At 33.6% G+C, this 20,822-nt stretch overlaps 1 protein-coding gene across 6 annotated transcripts in view; it reads right to left on the reverse strand.

Moving 5' to 3' along the window:
• DOCK7 (dedicator of cytokinesis 7) overlaps window positions 1–20,822 on the reverse strand; it is a 204,200-nt gene that overhangs the window by 94,105 nt on the left and 89,273 nt on the right. For 5 of the 6 annotated variants that reach the window (XM_063106104.1, XM_063106103.1, XM_063106102.1 and 2 more), the window contains exons 17-22: window positions 19,954–20,092; window positions 18,914–19,015; window positions 12,129–12,215; window positions 7,819–8,050; window positions 4,653–4,817; window positions 2,730–2,899 (exon numbers count right to left, since the gene is read on the reverse strand). In XM_063106104.1, coding sequence (XP_062962174.1) covers window positions 2,730–2,899; window positions 4,653–4,817; window positions 7,819–8,050; window positions 12,129–12,215; window positions 18,914–19,015; window positions 19,954–20,092 — 895 coding nt within the window. Of the gene's footprint in view, window positions 1–2,729; window positions 2,900–4,652; window positions 4,818–7,818; window positions 8,051–12,128; window positions 12,216–18,913; window positions 19,016–19,953; window positions 20,093–20,822 lie in introns of those variants that run through there. The other variant, XM_063106105.1, reaches the window with a different exon arrangement.

Below are 20,822 nucleotides of genomic sequence, written 5' to 3' on the forward strand. Positions count from 1 at the left end.
TCTATAAGTTTTCTTCTGATGAATTCAGTTTTCTTAGTGCAATAGGAGATAAAGTGAGGAGGATGTGGGGAGAAGAGTTGAGAGATTTGAGGTAGCAAAAGAAGGCATGAAATCATTTCCTGAGAGAATGGGAAAGTGAACAAAATACAAAAATACAGTATAATTGTCTGGCAGCATTAAGGGCTCTCTTGAAGTTCATGGCCTTGGGATTTCCAATGAGACCAGTCAGCGTGGTATTTCTTAAGCCATGTTTAGCTGCACAGGTGCACAGGTGCTGACATGGCATAGGCAGTCAACTAGGTTTAACTATGGTTTCAAGTTTGGGAAGGAAAAGGGAATTGAGGTTTGATTATGACAGGAATAATTATAATGATTGCTCATGGACATTAAACTGGTTAAGGAGGATAAAGACATTAAGGGGGTGAGGCACAGTATAAATGTCATAGGATCAAGAGATTAGAGGTTGCACAGAAGTAGAAAAATTGCTGGAGTTGGAGTACTAGGGAGAAAAATAGGAGATAATGGTCAACGAACAAGACGAATGAAATTGAGATTATGAGAGTTCAAGTTATTGGTAATGGCAAGATCTGGGGTATGACCATGGCTGAGTCAGGGTAGAAGACAAGATCACAAAGAGTTTCTTGAATTACCAGGCCAATAAAATAAGAATAAATGAAGAGTAGCTGTAAATAAACTTCGAATTTCTTATAATTTTATGAAATAAAATTATACACCATTATTATTAGGGATTATGACTGAATGATAATACAATATGAAGGTAGCTATCAACAATTTTGCAACAAAAAGAAAACAACATAAAATCCATTTAAATAAAACTTGATTAGGACCAGGCTGAGGTGTCATAAGACAAATTCTCATTTTGTGATGGCTTCCTCAGAAATTAATTTATATTTATATTATATATATAAAAACTATGTCCCATGTAATAAACTTCTTGAAAAAAGGCAAAAAATCATTCATATACATACACCTTTTTGTTCTAAATCTTGAGGTTATAATCTATCAAATATATCATGTAAAGGATAACTTTAGAATTATCCAAATGAGAAATAATACAAATCTTACATAAATTAAGAGATATTTAAAAAATAGAATTTTGAGGAAAATGCTGCCTATAGCTCTTTGATAAGAAAATTTGTTACAATTCACAAATCAGATTCATTCTACTGAAGAATCACACTTATTAGTATATAAATAATGCTAAGTATTACATTCATTACAATGAGATATGATAAAGAATGAAAACAAGAATTAAAAATCTGAGTTCTTTCCTAAACATGTATTATTTGTTGGGGAGGAGGAGCCTTCTCTTTTGCAACTGCCATATTACTAAAGTTAATCTGCAATACCCTGTATAAATACACCTGCACATCATTCTCTCTAGGAGTTCAAAAAAAATTGAAAGTTGTTTAATAAGAGAGGCAGTTCTATGGATCTTTAAGTTATTAAAATCCATGTTTTAATTTGTTATTTAAATCATAAGGCTGAATGCTGGCTGGTTAGCTCAGTTAGTGCGTGGTGCTGATAACACCAGGGTCCAGAATTCAATCCCTGTACCAGCCAACCACAAAGAAACAAACAAACAAAAATTACAAGTTACTTAAAATAAGCAATATTTAATATGAATGCTTAATATGAAAGTGTTAACATTCATTAATGTAAATTAATCAGAAGCTTCTGAATATAAAACTTTTATAACTATGTAAACTATATATAATTTTGTAACTGTATGAACTACAAGAGAAGTTCTGATGTTTTTGATCAATGTTCGGGTAACTTACCTAACAAATAAACCAACCTCCTGATCTTTAAAAGTTCTGGCTAAGAGTTAAACATAGACCCTAGAACATGCTTATTAATCCTTCCTCAAATCCTGGTTAACATACTAAAATGCCAAAGAAAAGTTGTCTATGATGCTATAAAAATGGCATCTTCCTCTTTTCCAACAGCAAAAAAATAAGTTCGAAATATTTTGGCCAAAACTCACCATGATGTGATTTCTTGGCCTCAGTCTTACTGTACTTTTGTCTAGCTGGCTGAACGCTGAGTTACTTTTGTACTTTACATATAGAAAGGTAATAACTATTTGTTCCTTAAGTATATTTTTTTAGGTTATAAAGATGAATGCTTTGAATTAAATATAGCTGGATTTTATACTAGTTGGCCTCTTTCTTTTTGTCTGGGATAATCACTAACCATCATTAATTGAATTGTACTTTTTCTAATCCTGGTAGACCTTACAAAGAGTTCCATATAAAATGTAGCTCTATTACCAATCAAGGCTAATCATTGTTCTTAATATTTTTTATAGAAGGGGGCTCATACTTTAAATCAATGATGACATGTCTTTTTTACACAGTAGTCACATAAACCTCTTTTAATTCTATACAGTAATCTAGCCATTCTTTACATGATGGAGTATCAGACAGACAATAGTAATAAGTTATTTGTGACTAGTCATCCCAAACAAATTTTAGAATTCAGCGGAATTTTTTTTAGCAGAGTACACAAACCAGTTTGTAACAGCAATCATTATTTAATAGAAACACGAAACACTTAGTGTTTACTGTTAGAATAGAAATGTACAATTTCTTTCTTATTCCTAACTCAAATTCATTACAAAATTAAGAGTAAATTAAAACATCTGGACATTTTCCATCTGTTCATAAACTGAAAACCAGATTTACAGTCGCATGTCTTCAGTTTACCTTACTGCCAATGATTGACCGGACTTCATCATCTGGTGACGTGGGAGTCCCAGATATATCTGGATTACTATTACTAAGGCTCCGAGAACGATTTAAATTAAGGCTTGCAGGTCTCACAGCAGATCTAGCCATTGTGGCATAATGCACTGATCCTCCCAAACCCCCAGGACCTAGAGTTGCATATAAAAGAGCACACAGTTAAACAAAGAAAATTAGTCAGGAAAGGACCTGAAAAAAATCTCTTCCACTTTACAAAATTCCACAAAGATTATGAACTTCTTTTGTTTCTAAATGAAAAATACTATAAATTAAAAAAAAAAAAACACATAAGAAAAACACTCAAGAACTAATGGTAGCTACACAAAAATATTCTGTTTTATAGCAGTTGACAAAACCATGTGAATTATAATTAAAATCACTATCTCTTCAATGTTTCTATGATTATATATTACAAGTACATGTACAATAAAAAAAATTAGTAGGAAACACACGCACTTCCTTCACTTAGACACAGTTGTATCTAGGACCTAAAATGCTCCAGCTGAAGTCTCTTCCTTTTTTCCCACTCCTCCTACTTTGCCCCTTGATACACAGTCACTAGGGGGAGAGCTAATTTATTGCCAACATCTCTTAAATGAGACTATGCTTTATTTTTCTCTCTTCATCAGTTGACAATGCAAACAATAACAAAAATGGCATCTTTATGATATACATACAAAAAACTAAAGATAATTCTAACAGCCCAGGTTATATAAAAAAGCAAAGAATACCTTTTGGTCTGACTAAAATTAAGCCTGACATCATCTTTCAACAATGTTCTATGAACATAAAAAAATCTAGCAATTATATCCATAATCTACCTCCATTATTTTTATTTATAGAAATCTTTCTGAATGTTATATTTGCAAATGATACATACCTGTCAACTAATTAATTTATATAATCTTTCAGGTCAGCATGTAAAAAACACATTTTGCAAAATCTGTGGAATTCTAATAGCTTACTGAATCGAAGGGTAAATGGAGGAGTATTATACTCTACAATCACTCACACACTCAGATCCTCAAGTAGTATAATTTTAAAAATCAAGATAGGAAATTATGAACCAGAATACAAGATTATATATTTTTGCAATGAAGTAAAGAAATAAAGTGGGCTAAAACCTAGAGTCGGATTACTATCATATCTAGTTTTCATAAGAAATGTCATAATCATTTATCACGATTATCAGTGTTAACATTATCAATAGCTAGAAAAGTGTACTTACCATTATCACTAGTGAAGAATGATGACTCATACAAATATGTGAATAGGTTGAAACTATGCACAAAATAATCATTAGCTAACTAACTGAACAACTAAAGGGTTATTCTAACTAAGACACACCAGTACCACCAATGACATGCAAAAGACATTTAACTACTTGTGCACGCAATACTCAAAATGGCTATACTATCTTATTGACCATGAGGAGGTTAGAACTTTCCAGAGAAAATCTTTTATATTATTGTAGTTCTCACAGGGTTATCAGGGAACTACTGAGCCACCTTATTTTTTCTTTAATGCCTATCAGCAATCTGAATGACAAATATAAAATTCTATTCATCTTATCTTAACAAGGAATGATAAGATGCTTCTAGAGACATAAGAAGTTATCTGCAAGGCCCATTTCCAAGAATTAATTCAACCAAGATCTCTAATCCAAATTAAAGGAAGTTATATAAATAATGATGGTTAAAAATGTAACTTATTTGTCCCTTTAACTCCAATACCTGGCATAGTGAAATATACTTAGCAGGTATTCAATAACTGTTTGCTATTGAATGAATGCATTAAACTATGGACTTTAAGATTATCTCAATCCTGCCATGAACACATAATTCATGAAAGACAGTTTCGTGGTAAAAAAATAAAATAAAATACCTGGCGATGGTGAATTAGGATATGTATTTGGTAGGCGAAAAACATAATAGATATATGATGCAAGAAGGCTGTTTCTGCCATGCTGGTCATGATTTCCTTCCAAATTTTTATGAAGTCGATTTATAATTGATGCCATGGTTTCAAAAGATGCTTGACCTAGATTAACTTTTAAGAAGGAGAAAAATACTTTTGCTGTAACTTTTTTAGATATGTTCCATAAAGATCAAGGTTTTGTCATCTCTACATGCTTTAAGTATAGTGATTATACACAGTAAGTGTATAAAGATATTTGATATTGATTTTAATAACATCTGGTATTAGCTGAACCAACAATACTTTTCTAAACAAAATGAGAAAAAAACTCATTTTACTATTTTAACACGAAAATTATATGGATTTGATTAGTCAAAAAACAAAATATTGCCCAACAGATATTCACTATTTTGTAAAACAATACATGACAAGAAAAAAAAATCTATCTTGTATATCACCTGGAGAAGCAACTTCTGTTTTAAACATGACTCTGAAAATCTAAATAGCACACAATGAGAACATTACTTCTGTTTAAAAATAATTAAAAATATAAACAATAAAAAAATTATTAAGAATACTAAATATAAGAAAAGGGAATAGTGAACAAGTGACTTGACTGATAAGAGTGAATTTTAAAAAGGGGTAGATGGAAAAAGGACTAAAAAAACAGGCTGAGTTAAGACTGTACTGTATAGCTTTTTTTTGGCAGCTGGGCTGTACAGGGATCTGAACCCTTGACCTTGTTGTTATCAGCACCATGCTCTCCCAAGTGAGCTAACCAGCCAGCCCTGTATAGCATTTTAAACTCAGTCTTTCAAGTCAGTATATAATAAGAATTTTGCAAGAATCAGGGAATTCTGATAGATAGTGCACTGAATAAACTTAGCAGCCATTTTGAGCAACAGAGCCTCAGATTCTATGATTTATTCAATCAAGACAGGAAATTATGAACAGATAATGAGGCCAATTAAGTTTTCCTAAAAGTGTAATAATCAGATAAAACGGTCATTTAGGAAGATTAATCCATAAATACTGAAGTAGAAGGGAAAGAGACTAAAGACGGAAACCTGAGTGGGGTTTAGCAATCCTACCCGTGTTCCTGGTTAATCCCTTTTTCTTTTTCTTATTGTAACTATTCCAAATCATCAGAAGCCTTCTCAAAACTCAGGTCAACCTTATTCCCTTCTTAGCAAACCTTGCTTCTCTTTCACCAAAGAAACGTATAAGGCTCATGAAAGTCCTCCAGTTTTTCCAGAATTTATCAGAATCTGAAACTACTTTTATCTCCTTTCCTAAGGAAGCAGTACCCCTCTCCTATGAGAGTGATCTATCCACTTCCCTCTTGTCTCACAGACTTGATTCAACCCTTTCTAACTCTGTATCTTGTATTTTTCTCCCTTCTCCCAACAGGATTCTCTCTGCATGTAAACATGGTCAAATCTCTCCACTCTTCTGTCCTACTCAATCCTGCTTTATCTTCTAACTAAATTTCTCAAAAGAGCAGTACATGCTTCTTTTATTTCCTTTGTCATCTACTGTTTACTCCTTAATTCCCTGTAATCTGGTTTCTACCTTCACTTAGATTAAAACTTTTCTTGTTAATTTCATCAGTGGGCACTTTTCAAGTATAGTAGGTAAAAGAGGAACTATGGAGACAGTTGTTTTGGTTTGAATCTTGACTCTGCTGTACTAGCTAAGTGACCTTAGACAAAATTTTTAAGCATTATGTTCATCACTTTACTCATTCAGGAAATAGTAGTAATAATACCTACTACACAGGGTTCTTGTGAGAATTTCATATATTAATATAAATAAACCACATAGCACTATTCCTGGTACATAGTAAGTACTACGTAAGTGCTTATTATTCTTGTTATTACTATTATTTTACTCATACAATCTACAACAAAGAACAATGCTAACCTTTTTTCTTAAAACCTTCTTCTCCTATGACTTCTGAAACAGTACTCTATCTCTTAATCTACCCTCTCTTCTCCATCCCATTGCCTTTTATCAGGATATCATCATTTCTTGCATGAAATTTTTCAAGATACATAATTTGTCTCCCTGCCTCCAGATTTTCCTACTTTCAACCCATTTCCATGTATTATAGCCATCTTTTTAAAGGCAAAACTGGTCATGCTACTTCTGTAATTAAGAGCAGACCCTTCAAAGGCTATTGATTCCTAACAGAAAAACAGTCCCAGTTCCCTAGAGTATAATGGAAGACCCTACTTCATCTCTCACCTTTCCATATCACCTCTAATCATCAATCCTCCAATTTATAACTAATTACTTATAATTCTTGCCCCAAATTTCCAACTTAATTTATTTGTCTATGTACTATGCACATACTGTTTCATCTCCCTGGAATAATATTTACCTCTCAGACTCCTATTCATCTTTAAATGCTAAACCCAAGAACTACCTCTACTTATACTTCTCCCCTAAAAAAATCTCAAGGAGTTGAATATTCCTTTCTCTTGTGCCACCGCTCAATGCAAAATTTCTTTAACAAGTTAGCTGAAATTTCTTTCAAGCTCAAATTCTTTTCAGGATTTGGGTAGGAACTGCTGGCAAAAGTAGAGGATGAACCCTTGGGAAAGGGTGGGAATAAGGAACATCTCACCTTCCAAAACAACAGAGAAGAAAAAGAGAATACAGTGATTTTGATCAAATGAAGGAAAAAATAGCTATATTAAATGGAGGATAGCAGATGAATGAAAATATAGACTAGGTAGATAATATGTCCTATAAAATGTAACATGATTGATCTGTTTGCCTGTTTTCTTTACTAGTCTGTGAGATCACAAAGTCAAAAACCATGCCACGGACAAATGTCTATCACAGAGTAAGTGCTTAATAAATATTTGGTAAATGAATATATTATTTTGCTTCCATAATTTGAGTAAAAGTCTATATGGCACACTTTATAAAAAAAACAAAAGAAAGTTATCATTTCCTAGCATTAGAAACAAGTAAAAAACAACTCCCCCACCCCACCCACCATCAAACATAGTCCTTATAGATAGCAAATAGAAATCATGGTTCTTTTTTTTTTTTTTTTTTTTACAAAAGTTAGAAATGCCAAATTATAAATTTCATCATTCACCCCCAAACAAAAGTAAATTACCTATCTGGCCAGCAATGACAGGAGGTCTAACAACTAAAAGTATCAGCTTATCAAGCAGAAGATGAAGAAATCGGACCACTGGTTCCAACTGAGATGAATTCAATGCTGAAATACTGCTTTTCAATTCATTTTCTAAGTTATTTTCCATTATTCGCATGTCCCCGATTCGGACTGGGAACATGTGTTCATCCAGAGCATTGACCAGAGCAAAAAACTTGTCAAGATAGGGATCCTAAAACAAAGAATAAACAAACGCACTAAACAAGTATAACTAAATTTCCCAATTCTAAAGGACTAATATCTCATATTAATGGATAATACAAAAAAGTCCATATAGGTATATACAAACATTATTTCAAATTAAACACATCTATTCTCATCTATTATTGTAAAATAGCCACTTAAAATACTATTGGTTACTCAAGAAATCTATTAATACTAATTAAGGATTTTTTTTTCTAGTTTGAGATTGTCTTATTAGTTTGGAGCTCAATTATTGTGGCAGGTATATTAGTAACCTACCTGTGCCCATTATGAGTATTAATTTATTGCCTCTTAGCCCCAAACCTACCATCTGCCATATTTTGTAATACTGGTGCTAGACTCTTCAAACTATATTTCTCCCTTGTCTGCTGGCTTGTGGTTAGGCTCAGACCGTAAAGGGTGCAGGAAGCAGTCTGCCAGGCTTGAGGAGTTAAAAGAGACTTTTCTTCTTCTTTGTTTTCCTAATGGTGGGTAGCAGATATGAATGCTGTGACTCGGAGGTAAGGGTCAAGGGTCATGGGCAGCAGGGTTCACCAGAGCAGTGGTGGCTCTCATACGTCCATCCACAGCAGGTGTCCTCCACCAAGTTTCTTCAACAGTACCACATGGTAGGCAATGTGTCCGTATAGTAGCGGCACCCTCTCCTCAGAAGTCTGTTAGCCTTCAGGATCTTCCATTAGGTTTCTAAGTTCTTTTGCTGACACTTTCTGTAATTGTTATCTTTGTTATAAACTGTGCAGAATTCTTTTACCCTCATTTAGTAGTGATTCACCTCTAACCTAGTTAACAATTCTTTATATTAAATTTTCTCCATTCAAATTACTGGTTGTTTTTGTCTCCTCACTAATCCCAACTGCTACTGTTTAACCTGCTACACTGCCAACAGAACCAGTCTTATTTAAAGAAGCAATGTGCCAGGTTCCAGGACAGATGCTTTCTCTCCCAGCCTCATATACTGAGAGATGGTCATGTGCTATAGTTCTGACCAATGAGAGGTAAGCAAAAGTCTGTTGGAACTCTAGAAAGACTTTTACTTACCTAACAATCAAAATAAACTTTAAGAAAATGTACTAATGCTGTACAGTTTCACATCTATAATTCTACTGTTGTCCTAATCTGGTACGTATTTAAATATACTTTTGAGCTCTAACTATATGTCCAGTATATTTCAAGGAGTTACAAGAAAGTATAAATAATAAGAAATGTTTGTCTTCAATTGATCCTTTTAAAAAGGTTATAATACACAATCAATTTGTTTTATATAGTTGCAAAATTTATAAACTTTGGAGTACTGTTGTCCCCTGGTATCTGCAGGGAATAGGTCCCAGGGTCCCCCCAAAATCCACAGATGCTCAATCCCCTGATATAAAATGGTGTAGGTATTTGCATATAACCTACACATATCCTCCCACATACTTAAAATCATCTCTAGTTTACTTATAATACCTAATAAGTGTAAATGCTACATAATTAGTTGTTATACTGTGTTTTCTTGTTTGTATTATTTTTTACTGCTGTATTGCTATTTTTTATTGTTTTTTCCCCTGAATATTTTCGATCCTTGGTTGGTTGAATATGAGGATGTGGAACCCCTGGATACAGAGGGCTGACAATATTAGTCATCAGGGCTATGAATGCCAGGATTCTACACAGTAGCCACTTGCACTTTATTCTTCCTCTACACTGTATAAATTGTGAATCACATGTATAAAATATTTTGCCCCAAATCATTCTTTGACACATAAAGACAACACATATATCTGCTTCCATAAAACCAAAGTTAGGAGTAAAAGATAAATGTACTGACAAATCTAAAAAGAAAAAACTAACAATGATTATAGGAAAAGGAAGAAAACAGGCATGAAAAAATAATGTATTTGTATATTTAAGAAGATACAATGTGAATCTAAGAATTCTTCTATTAAGGGAAAGAAAATGTTCCAATAGTATACTATAATATCAATCTTTCCATAAACAGAAAAATAATGAATATAGGAAGCACAGGACACACACAGTAACATCAGAAAAGGAGTAAATCCACTGGAATCATTCTTTTACTGGGGTCTTTCTGTGTATTGCTAAATAAAACCAATATACTACCAAAACTTTTTCCTAAACATAGTATAGAGGTGCTGTGTCTTCTTATTTTCCCATAAGCTCACTGTGCAGAAAACAATTAACATTGTAGCCTTAAGACTACTATCCTCTGAAAGTCCTGCTTACCAGGTTGGCCTTCAACTGATGTCTGGGAACCTGGATTACTAGAGGGCTCCCAGTGATAGGAGATGGCTCACTGTGCCTAAACTGTTTATGCAAACAATATGGTTTATGCTGAACCCCTGCTTTCTTTCCTTCAGGGAATTCTGGTTCGTGTTGGACACAGGGTGCCTTTGTGACAAGCCCCTTGTAAATACCCTGGGAATTGAGTCCCAACTGAGCTTCCCTGGCAAACAATCCTTCACTGTGTGATTCTACTGGAAGAGGACCCTTGGAAGCTTGTGGCTTATTTCCTCTGGACTTTGCCCAGTGCACTTTCTCCCTTTGCTGATTCCGCTTTCCATCCTTTCACTAAAATAAAGCATAGCTATATGACTATATGCTGGGTCCCGTTAAGTCCTCCTAGCAAATCACTGAACCTGAGGTGACTTTTGGAAGCCCTCCATACCACCCCCTTCCCTTTACAGGTTGGTAAACACCTGAATTCCATTTTAAACATTTGCCTCTTCTCACTCTACATTTCCTCCCCTGGAAAATCACATTTATCAATATAGTTCTAGCTACCACATTTACTGTTACCTCCAACCCCAACCCCCAAATTAATTGTAACTGCCTATACAACATCTCCATCTGAAGTGCATAGGCATGTCAAACTCAACAGCTGCAAAAATAATATAGCTCCATAATTGCTCTCCCTTAGCCTGCCCCCAAATTTACTTCTCTCATGTTCTCTATTTACATTAGTAATTAAACTGTATGGCATTCAGGGTCCTTCATAAACTGTAACTAGTCTGGTCTTCTGTCTTTATCACAATTTCCTATGCACTTTAAGTTGCATTCACACCAGATTACTTGCCAGTCTTTAAACACAGACTACTGTCACTTTGCACTTGCTGTTTGATCATCTGAGTTGTCCTCTCTCCCCTTCTCTGTATGATAAATGCCTAATTATCAACGTAACAGCTCAGTTCCCAGCAGAAAAGACAACTCTCTCCTCTGTACTTGAAAGGATTTAGTTGATATATCTAACATAGCACTAATTTTATTAAATTATAATTATTTTTACATTTTCCCCTATTATCCCCTACTATACTGTAAGGTCCTTGAAGGAAAGGCTCTTTCCTTGACAGGTAACATATCTGACCTCATGGAGCTTACAGCCTAATGGGGGAAGGAAACAATAATAAATGTGTATGTTCATATATAAATACAGAGAAAGAGAGTGAAAGTACAAAAGAGGGAGAAAAAGAGAGAGACAGGCAGTAATAAGTGCAGGGTAAGACAGCACAGAGTAATGGGGCTGCTATGTTTAAAATAGTTACCAAACAAGGACTCTCTGAGGTGAAGAGAAACCCTAATGAAGAGAAGTCAAATGACTATCGGGAGGAAAAGCATTCCAGCCACAGAAAAAGTAAGTATAAAAGCTTTGAAGAGAACTTGGCAAGTTCCAGAAATAAAGTGAAGAGGTTAGAGCAAATGATCCCTAAAAACTCTTTCCATTTGAAATATCTGGGTCTATAAGAAATAAAATGAGTTGAATGATAGTTTTTCAACTCTGATTATTCTGCCATGTATCAGAAACTTAGAAAAAAGCAAGTCACTTAATTGTTCAAAGTGAAGTCAGACATTTTGAAAAGCAAAATGTTTGCTTTTGTTGACATTCAATGGCATTTTGTTGATTCCTTAAAAAGAAACGTCTAAATCTGTTTTTAACTGACATGTATTTTTATAAGTCTGACAGCAGATGACACCACTGACATAAGTACTAGATAATATATTCAATTCATTCAAGTGAAATTTGATCATAAAAGTTATTAAAATTCACTTACTTGTGTATGAATAGATGAAACAGCAACAACTTCAACATTAAAAACACCTTTGTGATTATCTACCCATTTCATGCCAGGTAGAGGAACCTGCAAGATATTGAATATAATGATCACAGATTCTTAAATAGGTGTATGAGTCCTGAAAACACAAAAAAATTTATAATATCTCAATGAGCAAAATATTGCAAAAATATATGTTTATTCACTGTAAATAAAATGAAAACATATTTTTATTTATATTTTATTTTATTATGAAGTCAAAAATATTTTCTATAAGAGAATTAAAAGGTGCAAGGAGCAAAAAGCAGAAAACAATATCCAAAATTTCCATCTTTCCAGAGATATATCCTCTTATAGCATTCCAAATCTTCCTCTATGCACATATATTTTTATAAATACCATTACATAGTTAATACCAATCATTACTTGGAAACCTGTTTTTCACATATTACATTGTGAATCTCTTTATCTCTTTTTGTATCAATAAATTCACAGGTACAATGTCACTTTAAGAGTTTATAATATTCCACTTTATTTTAAACATTCCTATTATGTTTTAATTGGGCCTTAAAATACTCACAAGCAAAGGAAGGCTGTTACTTTAAGGAGTACAAAACTTTTCTGATGTAAATTGCTAGGAATGTTAATTAAAATTATTTCACAAAAAATTTTTTTAAAAGCTAGTACATAAATTCTCTATTCCCTCTGCTTAGTACAGCTAAAACCCTGAAACATGATACATAAAATGAACATAAAGACTCTGAAAGGTAGAGAGAAGAACGAAAATGGACTAGAAACCTCAGGATGCAACTACAAGGCAGTATATCCTAGGTGTTATTTCTGCCTCATATATCCTGGACTGGGAGCTAGAGAGGCTGGCAACCCAGAAATGCCAAAAGCAGCAGACAAACACAACCCCAAGAAAAGCCTGCTCTCTTTAGCCAAAGATAATAATACTCTAGCCAATTACAAGGGAACAAATCTTGGTTCCACTCCCACCTTCACTGGCTGATTTGGGAGTCTAGGCTGCCACCCTCAGCTGGCTGTAATAAAGTGCCCCTCTCCCCAACCTACCCCCCAGTGTGGGGGGGGTAGGTTGGGGGTATCAGGGAAGACAGAGTCAGAAACCTGTCCCCGCCTCATGATAACACGTCCCTAACCAACTGTGGTATCAGTGGAGGCCAAGCAGGGAGCAGTAACAAGGTGCCCCCTCCACCTCACAACCAGAGAGGTGTAAGCAGAGGACTACTGGGGAGCCTGAAATCCTATTCTCACCCAGGAATGAGCCACCCCCTACCTAAACCATCCCAGGGAGTAAAAGGAGGCAGAGTAGAGAATGTGGACCTTCACCTGGCAATAGTGCCTCCCTCCTGCACTGCTAAAGCAGAATATTTTAAAAAGACCTAGAGACTCATAACTTAATACACAAAATATCCAGGATGTAATCAGAAATGAAGCATCATATCAAGACCAGAAAAATCTCAACTTAAATGAGAAAAGACAATCATTAGTCACCAATATTAGGATGCCACAGATGTTAGATAGATCTGACAAAGATTTTAAAGCAGCCATAGTAAAAAATGAGTCTGGGCAGTTAGAGCACAATCTTATAAAACCAAGGTCACAGGTTTAAATCCCCACATAGGCCGGCCGCCCAAAAAAAAGCTTCAACAAGGAATTACAAATATCCTTGAAATGGAAAACAAACAAACAAACAAACAAACAGACTCAACAAAACAAAAGAAGTATAGAAAACACGAGGTATTTCTTTCCCATGGTTTTATCTTTTTAGCATGTGTAGAAAAGAAAATCAAATAAAGTCAGTTTCCTATTACAAATCTCAAAACTAAGTAGGTAAGAAACTCAATACCTCTACTTAGGCAAATAATAAAGGTTTTAAAAATATTTTTGGATAAACAGCTGGTGGAGTAAGTTGAAACTTATCAAAGCAAGAAATAGGATTAGCCCTTTCAACCCAAAACATTTGTTTTCAGCTTTTAAAAAATAAGATACACAAGTAATAAATGCATACATACCACTTTTAAAACAGCAGTTCTTAAAATTTGGTCTGAGAGTAGGCAGCATAAACATCATCTGGGCACTGTTAGAAATGCAAATACTCAAGCCCCAACCTAGACCTACTGCATCAGAAACTCTGGGGATAAGCTTCAACAATTGATATCACGACAAATTCTCCAGGTAATTTTGATGCATGCTAAAGTAAGAACTGCTGTCTTAAAATATACTCTAATAAGCAGTGGCAATGGCAGCAGCATAATAATAACAAACACTTCTGTGCACATTTCATGTGCCTGGCACCATTCTCAATGCTGTCCATATTACTGTATCATTCAATCATCAATATAACCCATTATTGTAGGTATTAACTATTCTCATTTTACAGATGAGAAAACTGAGTCACAAAGAATGTCTTAGTTCTGGCTACTATAACAAAATACCATAAACTGGTTGGCTTAAACAACAGAAATTTATTTTCTCACTGTTCTGGAGACTGGAAGTTCAAGATCAAGATGCCACCATGGTCAGTTTCTGGTGAGGGCTGTCTGGTGGGATTGCAGATAACCTCCTTCTCACTGTGTCTTCACATGATGAAGAGAGAGAGAGAGCTCTCTGGTGTCTCCTCTTACAAGGGCACTAATCCCATCATGAAGGCCCCACCCTTATAACCTGAACAAAACCTAATTGCCTCCTAAAGGCCCCATATCCATTGAGGGTTAGGGCTTCAACACATGAACTTTGGGGGACACAATTCAGCCTGTAGCAGAGAGATTAGGAAACTTGCCCAAGACACACAATTGTTAAGTAATGGAGCCAAGATCAAAACCTAAAAAGTTATATATTGCCTTTCAAAAGCATATAAATTTAAAACAACAACAACAACAAAAACTTTCACAATCCCACACACCTTCTGAGAATTAACTTTTCTAAATTTAGTGTATATTCTCCAAACCATTCCCACACAAGTACCTACATGCCGAGTTTGGTTGTTGCTATATTGTTTGTTTGTATGTTTTTATTGTAAATGTCCTATTGTGATTTTAAATCTGTATCACTTCTCTTAATTACTGCACTATTGTACTGAAGTACCAAAATTTAATTAAACGTTCTCCTATTGGTCGATATCCAGGTAATTTCCACTTTTTAATTTTTTGCTAATACCAATAATACTGTAATTTTTGATATTTAATTCATATAACAAATATTTGTCAAAGTCTCTACATAGTTTTCTAGGTACTAGGGTTACATGGTAAACAATAAATATAAGCTATGCTCTCAGGAAGCTTACTAATCAGGGAGAGAAAAAAAGTAAATAAGATAATTTCAGATAATAAGTATTAAGTAAATAAAATAGAATTAAAGAGTGGTAGAGTGGCATCAGCAGCATGGAGGGTGGAATGATTGAAAATTCATGCAGTAAGAATAGACCTCTCTGAGGAAGTGCTATTGTACCTACAATAAGGAAAAGGACTCAGCCATGTGAAGATCAGGAAAAGGAAAGAGAAAATTCAAAGGGCTGGAGGCAGGAAAAAGCTTGGGAAAAAGCTGTAAGTACAAAAAGAAGGCAGTATTATGATGGCAGAAGATGATGTTGGAGAAGTGGAAGAGAACAGATCATTGAATGATTTGTAGATCATGAGGAAAAAGATTTGGATTACATTCTATGTGCAATGAAATGCCAGAGGAATATTTTATTGTGATCAAAAGCAGTAGAATGAAACCATCTAATTTAAATTTTTTAAAAATTGCTTTATTTTGTGAGAATGGATTTCAAAGGGGCAAGAACTGAGTAATATTACAAAGCAGTGAAAATGGACAAAATAAGAGCTACAAATACCAGAAATACTAAGTCTTGGTAATAAATACTGAATGAAAAAAGCAAGTAAGTCCCAGAGAATTATAAACACAATAACCTTTTTAGTTAAATTTTTTAAATAAGCAAAGTAAACAATGTAGTCTTGAGGCATACATACACCTCATTTAAAAAGTAGTTTAAAACTTTAGTTTTCAGGGCCGAGCCTGTGGCGCACTCAAGAGAGTACGGCGCTGGGAGCGCGGCGACTCTCCCGCCGAGGGTTCAGATCCTATATAGGAATGGCCGGTGCACTCACTGGCTGAGTGCCAGTCATGAAAAAGACCAAAAAAAAAAAAAAAAAAAAAAAGTTTAGTTTTCAGAACAAAGTGAATGCATTTAATGCCACAAAACTGTACACTTAAAAATGATTACAATGGTAAATTTTATGTTATGTATGTTTTTACCACAAGGTTTTAAAAAAGCTAATTTTTTACAGTTAGAAGGAAGAAGAGTATGGAATAGGGGAGGAGCACATAAATGATATAAGTTACTGTCATTGTTCTAGCGCTTGGATTGGGTGGTAGATTCATGAGTGTTTATTATTAAATTGAAAAGCATAAGTATCCATATACAGGTGTAACCACTGTTACGTTTAAAAACTTGCTATAGCTGTCTTTGCATAGCTATGTAAGTTTATTTTAAGATAAAGTATAATTCCTGAGATAAAATGTATGTATATTATTTACTATGACATATTTCAGGCAAAACAATTTCAAGGTCCAGGTGATTATAATGAACATCCTGGATTGAGGTCCATAAGTCTAAAGGGAAAAAAATCCAGTGACAGACTGCCATGCTGGTCTATACTTCAATCTTCTACGAATTTGATAAGCATGAATCTGCTTCCTAGAGCCCAATAAATACTGATCCTGAAAAGCTGAAGACATTGAACTGAGGTAATTCACCAGAATATCATCACTCTGTTGAGGCACTTTGGTGGCCAAAGTTTTTCTCTCACTGTAAGGTTCTAACAGTATTCAACAAGAATGAGTCCAATTTTGGACACTTTATGTATCAAAAATCTCTGACTCTTTAAAAAGAATCAAAGAGGGTTCAATCTTGGTCAGGAAAGTAAATACAAAATTGCATTAAGCAATGACCTATAAAAGTTGAATGTTTAAATAATTATCTCTTATTTGTTTTAATTTAAGCACTGAAACTAAGAATACATACTATTCTTTAAATACAATAATAAAACTAAGACTATATATTGCTTTTTTAATATAGTAATTAAAAATACGAAAGTTTTAGCTCTTAATCAGGTGGTTTATTTCACATATCAATCAGCCATCCTGATATTTATATCTATATATAGCAAGAGATATAGATATGATATTTATGTCTACAGACAAATCTATGTCTATATATGTATATATAAGGGTATATCTATATCTACATACAGAGAGAGATACATACATATGATACATATATGTCTATAGTCAAATCTAAATGATCACCTTATTCTTTATATATGAGCATATGTAGCATAGCAGCTAGAAGAAAACCATCAGCCTCTGTTTAGAAACCTGACCTTGCGTTTACAAATCAATTAAGTAAAAACAAATCCATAACTTCCACAAAAACATATTTTCTATTAAAACATTTCCTTTGAAATATAATGCTATACCTGATAAAAGGCTGCCTTTTTGTGTCACAAAGCCACATAAGAAAACTATCACTGGAATGATGTGTTCCCGAAAAACTGAATAAAAGATGGCAGGGGGGCATATTTCTTTCCTACTGTTTTATTCATTGATTTAATAAATATTTATTGAGTGCCTATGATGTGCCAAGCACTGTTCTAAATATTTGTAGATACACTAATGATCAAGACGGACAAATTCCCTACCCTCATGGAACTCATACTCTATAGAAAACAAATAAACAAAGAAAAATTAAATATGAAGTCAGTGATAAATGGTATGAAAAAAACTAAAGCAAAGTAAAGAGATAAAAATGGTGGAGGCTGCTACTTAAGACAGAATAATCACAGATGACTTCTCTGGAGAGTTGATCTGTGAGTGGATGTCTGAATGAAATGAAGACGCAGGTCTTGTGATGGAGCAATGCCAGCAAAGGGAAGTGCAAAGGATCTAAGAGAGAAATGCAGTTTTCATGTTTGAGAAACAGCAAGTCTCTGTGTTATGTGACTAGGGCAGAGTGAGTGACAGAGAATTGTGAGAAATGAAGTTAGAGCAACAGCCTTGTATTGTTTTAAAAAAATAAAAAATAATACAAATTAATTTGTGAGTATTTTTTGAAAACAAATGCCACCAGGAGAATATTCACAAGACATATTTCAGATTAACATTTACAAGCAAAGTCAAAACCATTAAGAGACATTAGTAATGATCATGCAATAGTTCTCTCCAGAGGCACTATAGTTTGTCAACAGTGGCTACTGATTCTTGACTGAGATGTTTCCAATGTTTTTGTTTCAAGTCTTTCAAGTCACATTTGTAATCATCAAAGCTGTGTTTATGTCTTGTATTGCAAGTTTATAGCTACTCCGTTTTCATTTACATGATCATCAATTACAAAAAGATTCTAAAAAATTGATTTAAAATGTTTTCCTTCCTCCAGTCTTTTAGTGAAATGTTAAAAGAAAGAAATGTTCATTTATTTAAAGGAGTTTCTCATGTTATAATATGAAAATTTTCCAAATTTATCTTTCTTTGAGTTTACATTTCAAGTATTTTGGTTTTTAAATAAATATACTTATATTTTTTTTAAAAAGGATAAAACTTCTAAGTTTTATACAGAGGAATTTTAATCATCAGGGGAAATAACATTACTTCATTATCTACATACTAACAATTGAAGAAACAGCAAGTTTTTTGGGTAAAAACATCTTTATAATGAAAAACCCATCTCATTCAATCTTAAGAATTTCAACATGAGAGACACTGACCTCTGGAGACAGCACAGAATAAGCCTGTGGTGGTTTTTCCAGTGAGACTGGTAGACAAAACTGGCCAGTCTTCAACCGTCCATTCTGAAGCATTGGTATCCACTTTTAAATGAAAAGGCAACAATTTTAATTTAAATATGTTCATTATAAAAATAATTACTTGGAAAGCCTGTTTTAAGAACTTGGTACATACAAGCCAAATTTGTATCATATCACTAAACATTAAAGGATTTAATTATATAAGCAACAATAATAGGCCTTCATAATTCCTCTAAAGAGAAGTTTCCTGGGTGATATTTTATTTTTAAAAACTCCCCAAACATTATTATTACTAACCATGCAATATTTAAATCTATAGAGGATCCTTATTATCCAAGGGAAAGGTCCTAGAAAAAGACCACAAAGTGAATCTATTTTTAAATAGAGATAACAGCTTCAATGTATACAATAAAAGAAAGATTTGACTAGATATGAATGCTGAAAACAAAACTAAAATGTATGAATATGAATTTATTTTCTTACAGTGACAAAATTCATGTCACAAACTGCAAGTATTAAAAATAATTAATCAAATGTTGATTTTTCTCTTCTGGGTATAAGCATGATTTTTCTGACAAAATTGTGTGATAGCACATCATGATGTCTTTCATCAGAGGCTTACCTTTACAATTCAATCACAGTGATTTCTGAAAAATACTCAAGGGTTTTAATTTCTTTTCCAATGGTCTCTTTTACTCATTTTACATTCATATCACTACGTTCTGAAGAACCCTTCAATCTATTATATTCATACTGTGCTGTTGTATAAACAACCAGTAATCAGGACCAACACCTAAGTGTTTACATGTTAGTTAATTAATTAATCAATTATACTAGTTAAATACATTAATGTCCATTTTTCTGTTATCACAACTCTTCCTAACCAATACATACATAACACAATACATTTGTGGGGAATCAAATAGGATATATTTAAATAATAAAAAATACATAATTATTTTTAAGATCAAAGAGCTGAATATTTAACAAAAAGAACTTACTGTATATCCAACTGGGGTTTCAAGAGGAGTATTTTGTTTTTGTTGACAACTAACATGATAAAAAGTAAAAAGCAAGTGATGATGGTCAGTTAAGGTAGCAGGGAGTTTAACCTTGATTTCTTCATGAAAATCAGGAGACCTTCATACAAAAAAAAAAATCAGTAGTGTCAGTAATTTGTTCAAAAATAAAGAATTATTGCATTTGTACATCTGAGTAATTTTTAAATTAATTTTAGGATTCATGTTTCATTTTCCCTCTAGTCCAAAGTACTTTTCTTTCTGATCTCTAAATAACTAAATCCTACTTCCAGATGAGGGAGCTGCCACCGTTTCTGAAATTTCTCATCCCATTTTTATTAATGGGCTGAGTAATCCTACTCTCTGAAAATTCATTAATAATCACTTTGACATATAGATCTTCTTTAGATTGGAAACTGTATAAAAGAGGAGACTAGGTTAGGGCCTTCTATATCTAGAGCCAATTCTGACACACATTACATAGAAAAAATATGACTTTCATAAGTGTGTATTTTAAAACCATACTATAGAAAAACATTACTCTTTTATAGGAGTACAGTTTCATATTAAAGACTAATTTGTATTATCCTTTTGTGAAAAAGGGGGGGAAAGGTATCTTTACACAACTTAATATCAAGTTGGATTCTCTTTGGAATGTCTTACATGAATTATTCCATTGTTAAAGAAATAAAAAACATTACCCAAACATGGACTAGTATTGACTGACTGCTAAAAAAAGAAAAAATGAGAAAATCAGGGAACACCCACAAATTGCAATTGTCCCACAGTTTAGAAGACCTCCCGAACACTATAAGAATCCAGCAAGTATGTTTGAACAAACCAATGGTATT

This window comes from Cynocephalus volans, chromosome 8 (genome assembly GCF_027409185.1).
Source record: "Cynocephalus volans isolate mCynVol1 chromosome 8, mCynVol1.pri, whole genome shotgun sequence".
NCBI classification, from domain to species: Eukaryota; Metazoa; Chordata; class Mammalia; order Dermoptera; family Cynocephalidae; genus Cynocephalus; species Cynocephalus volans.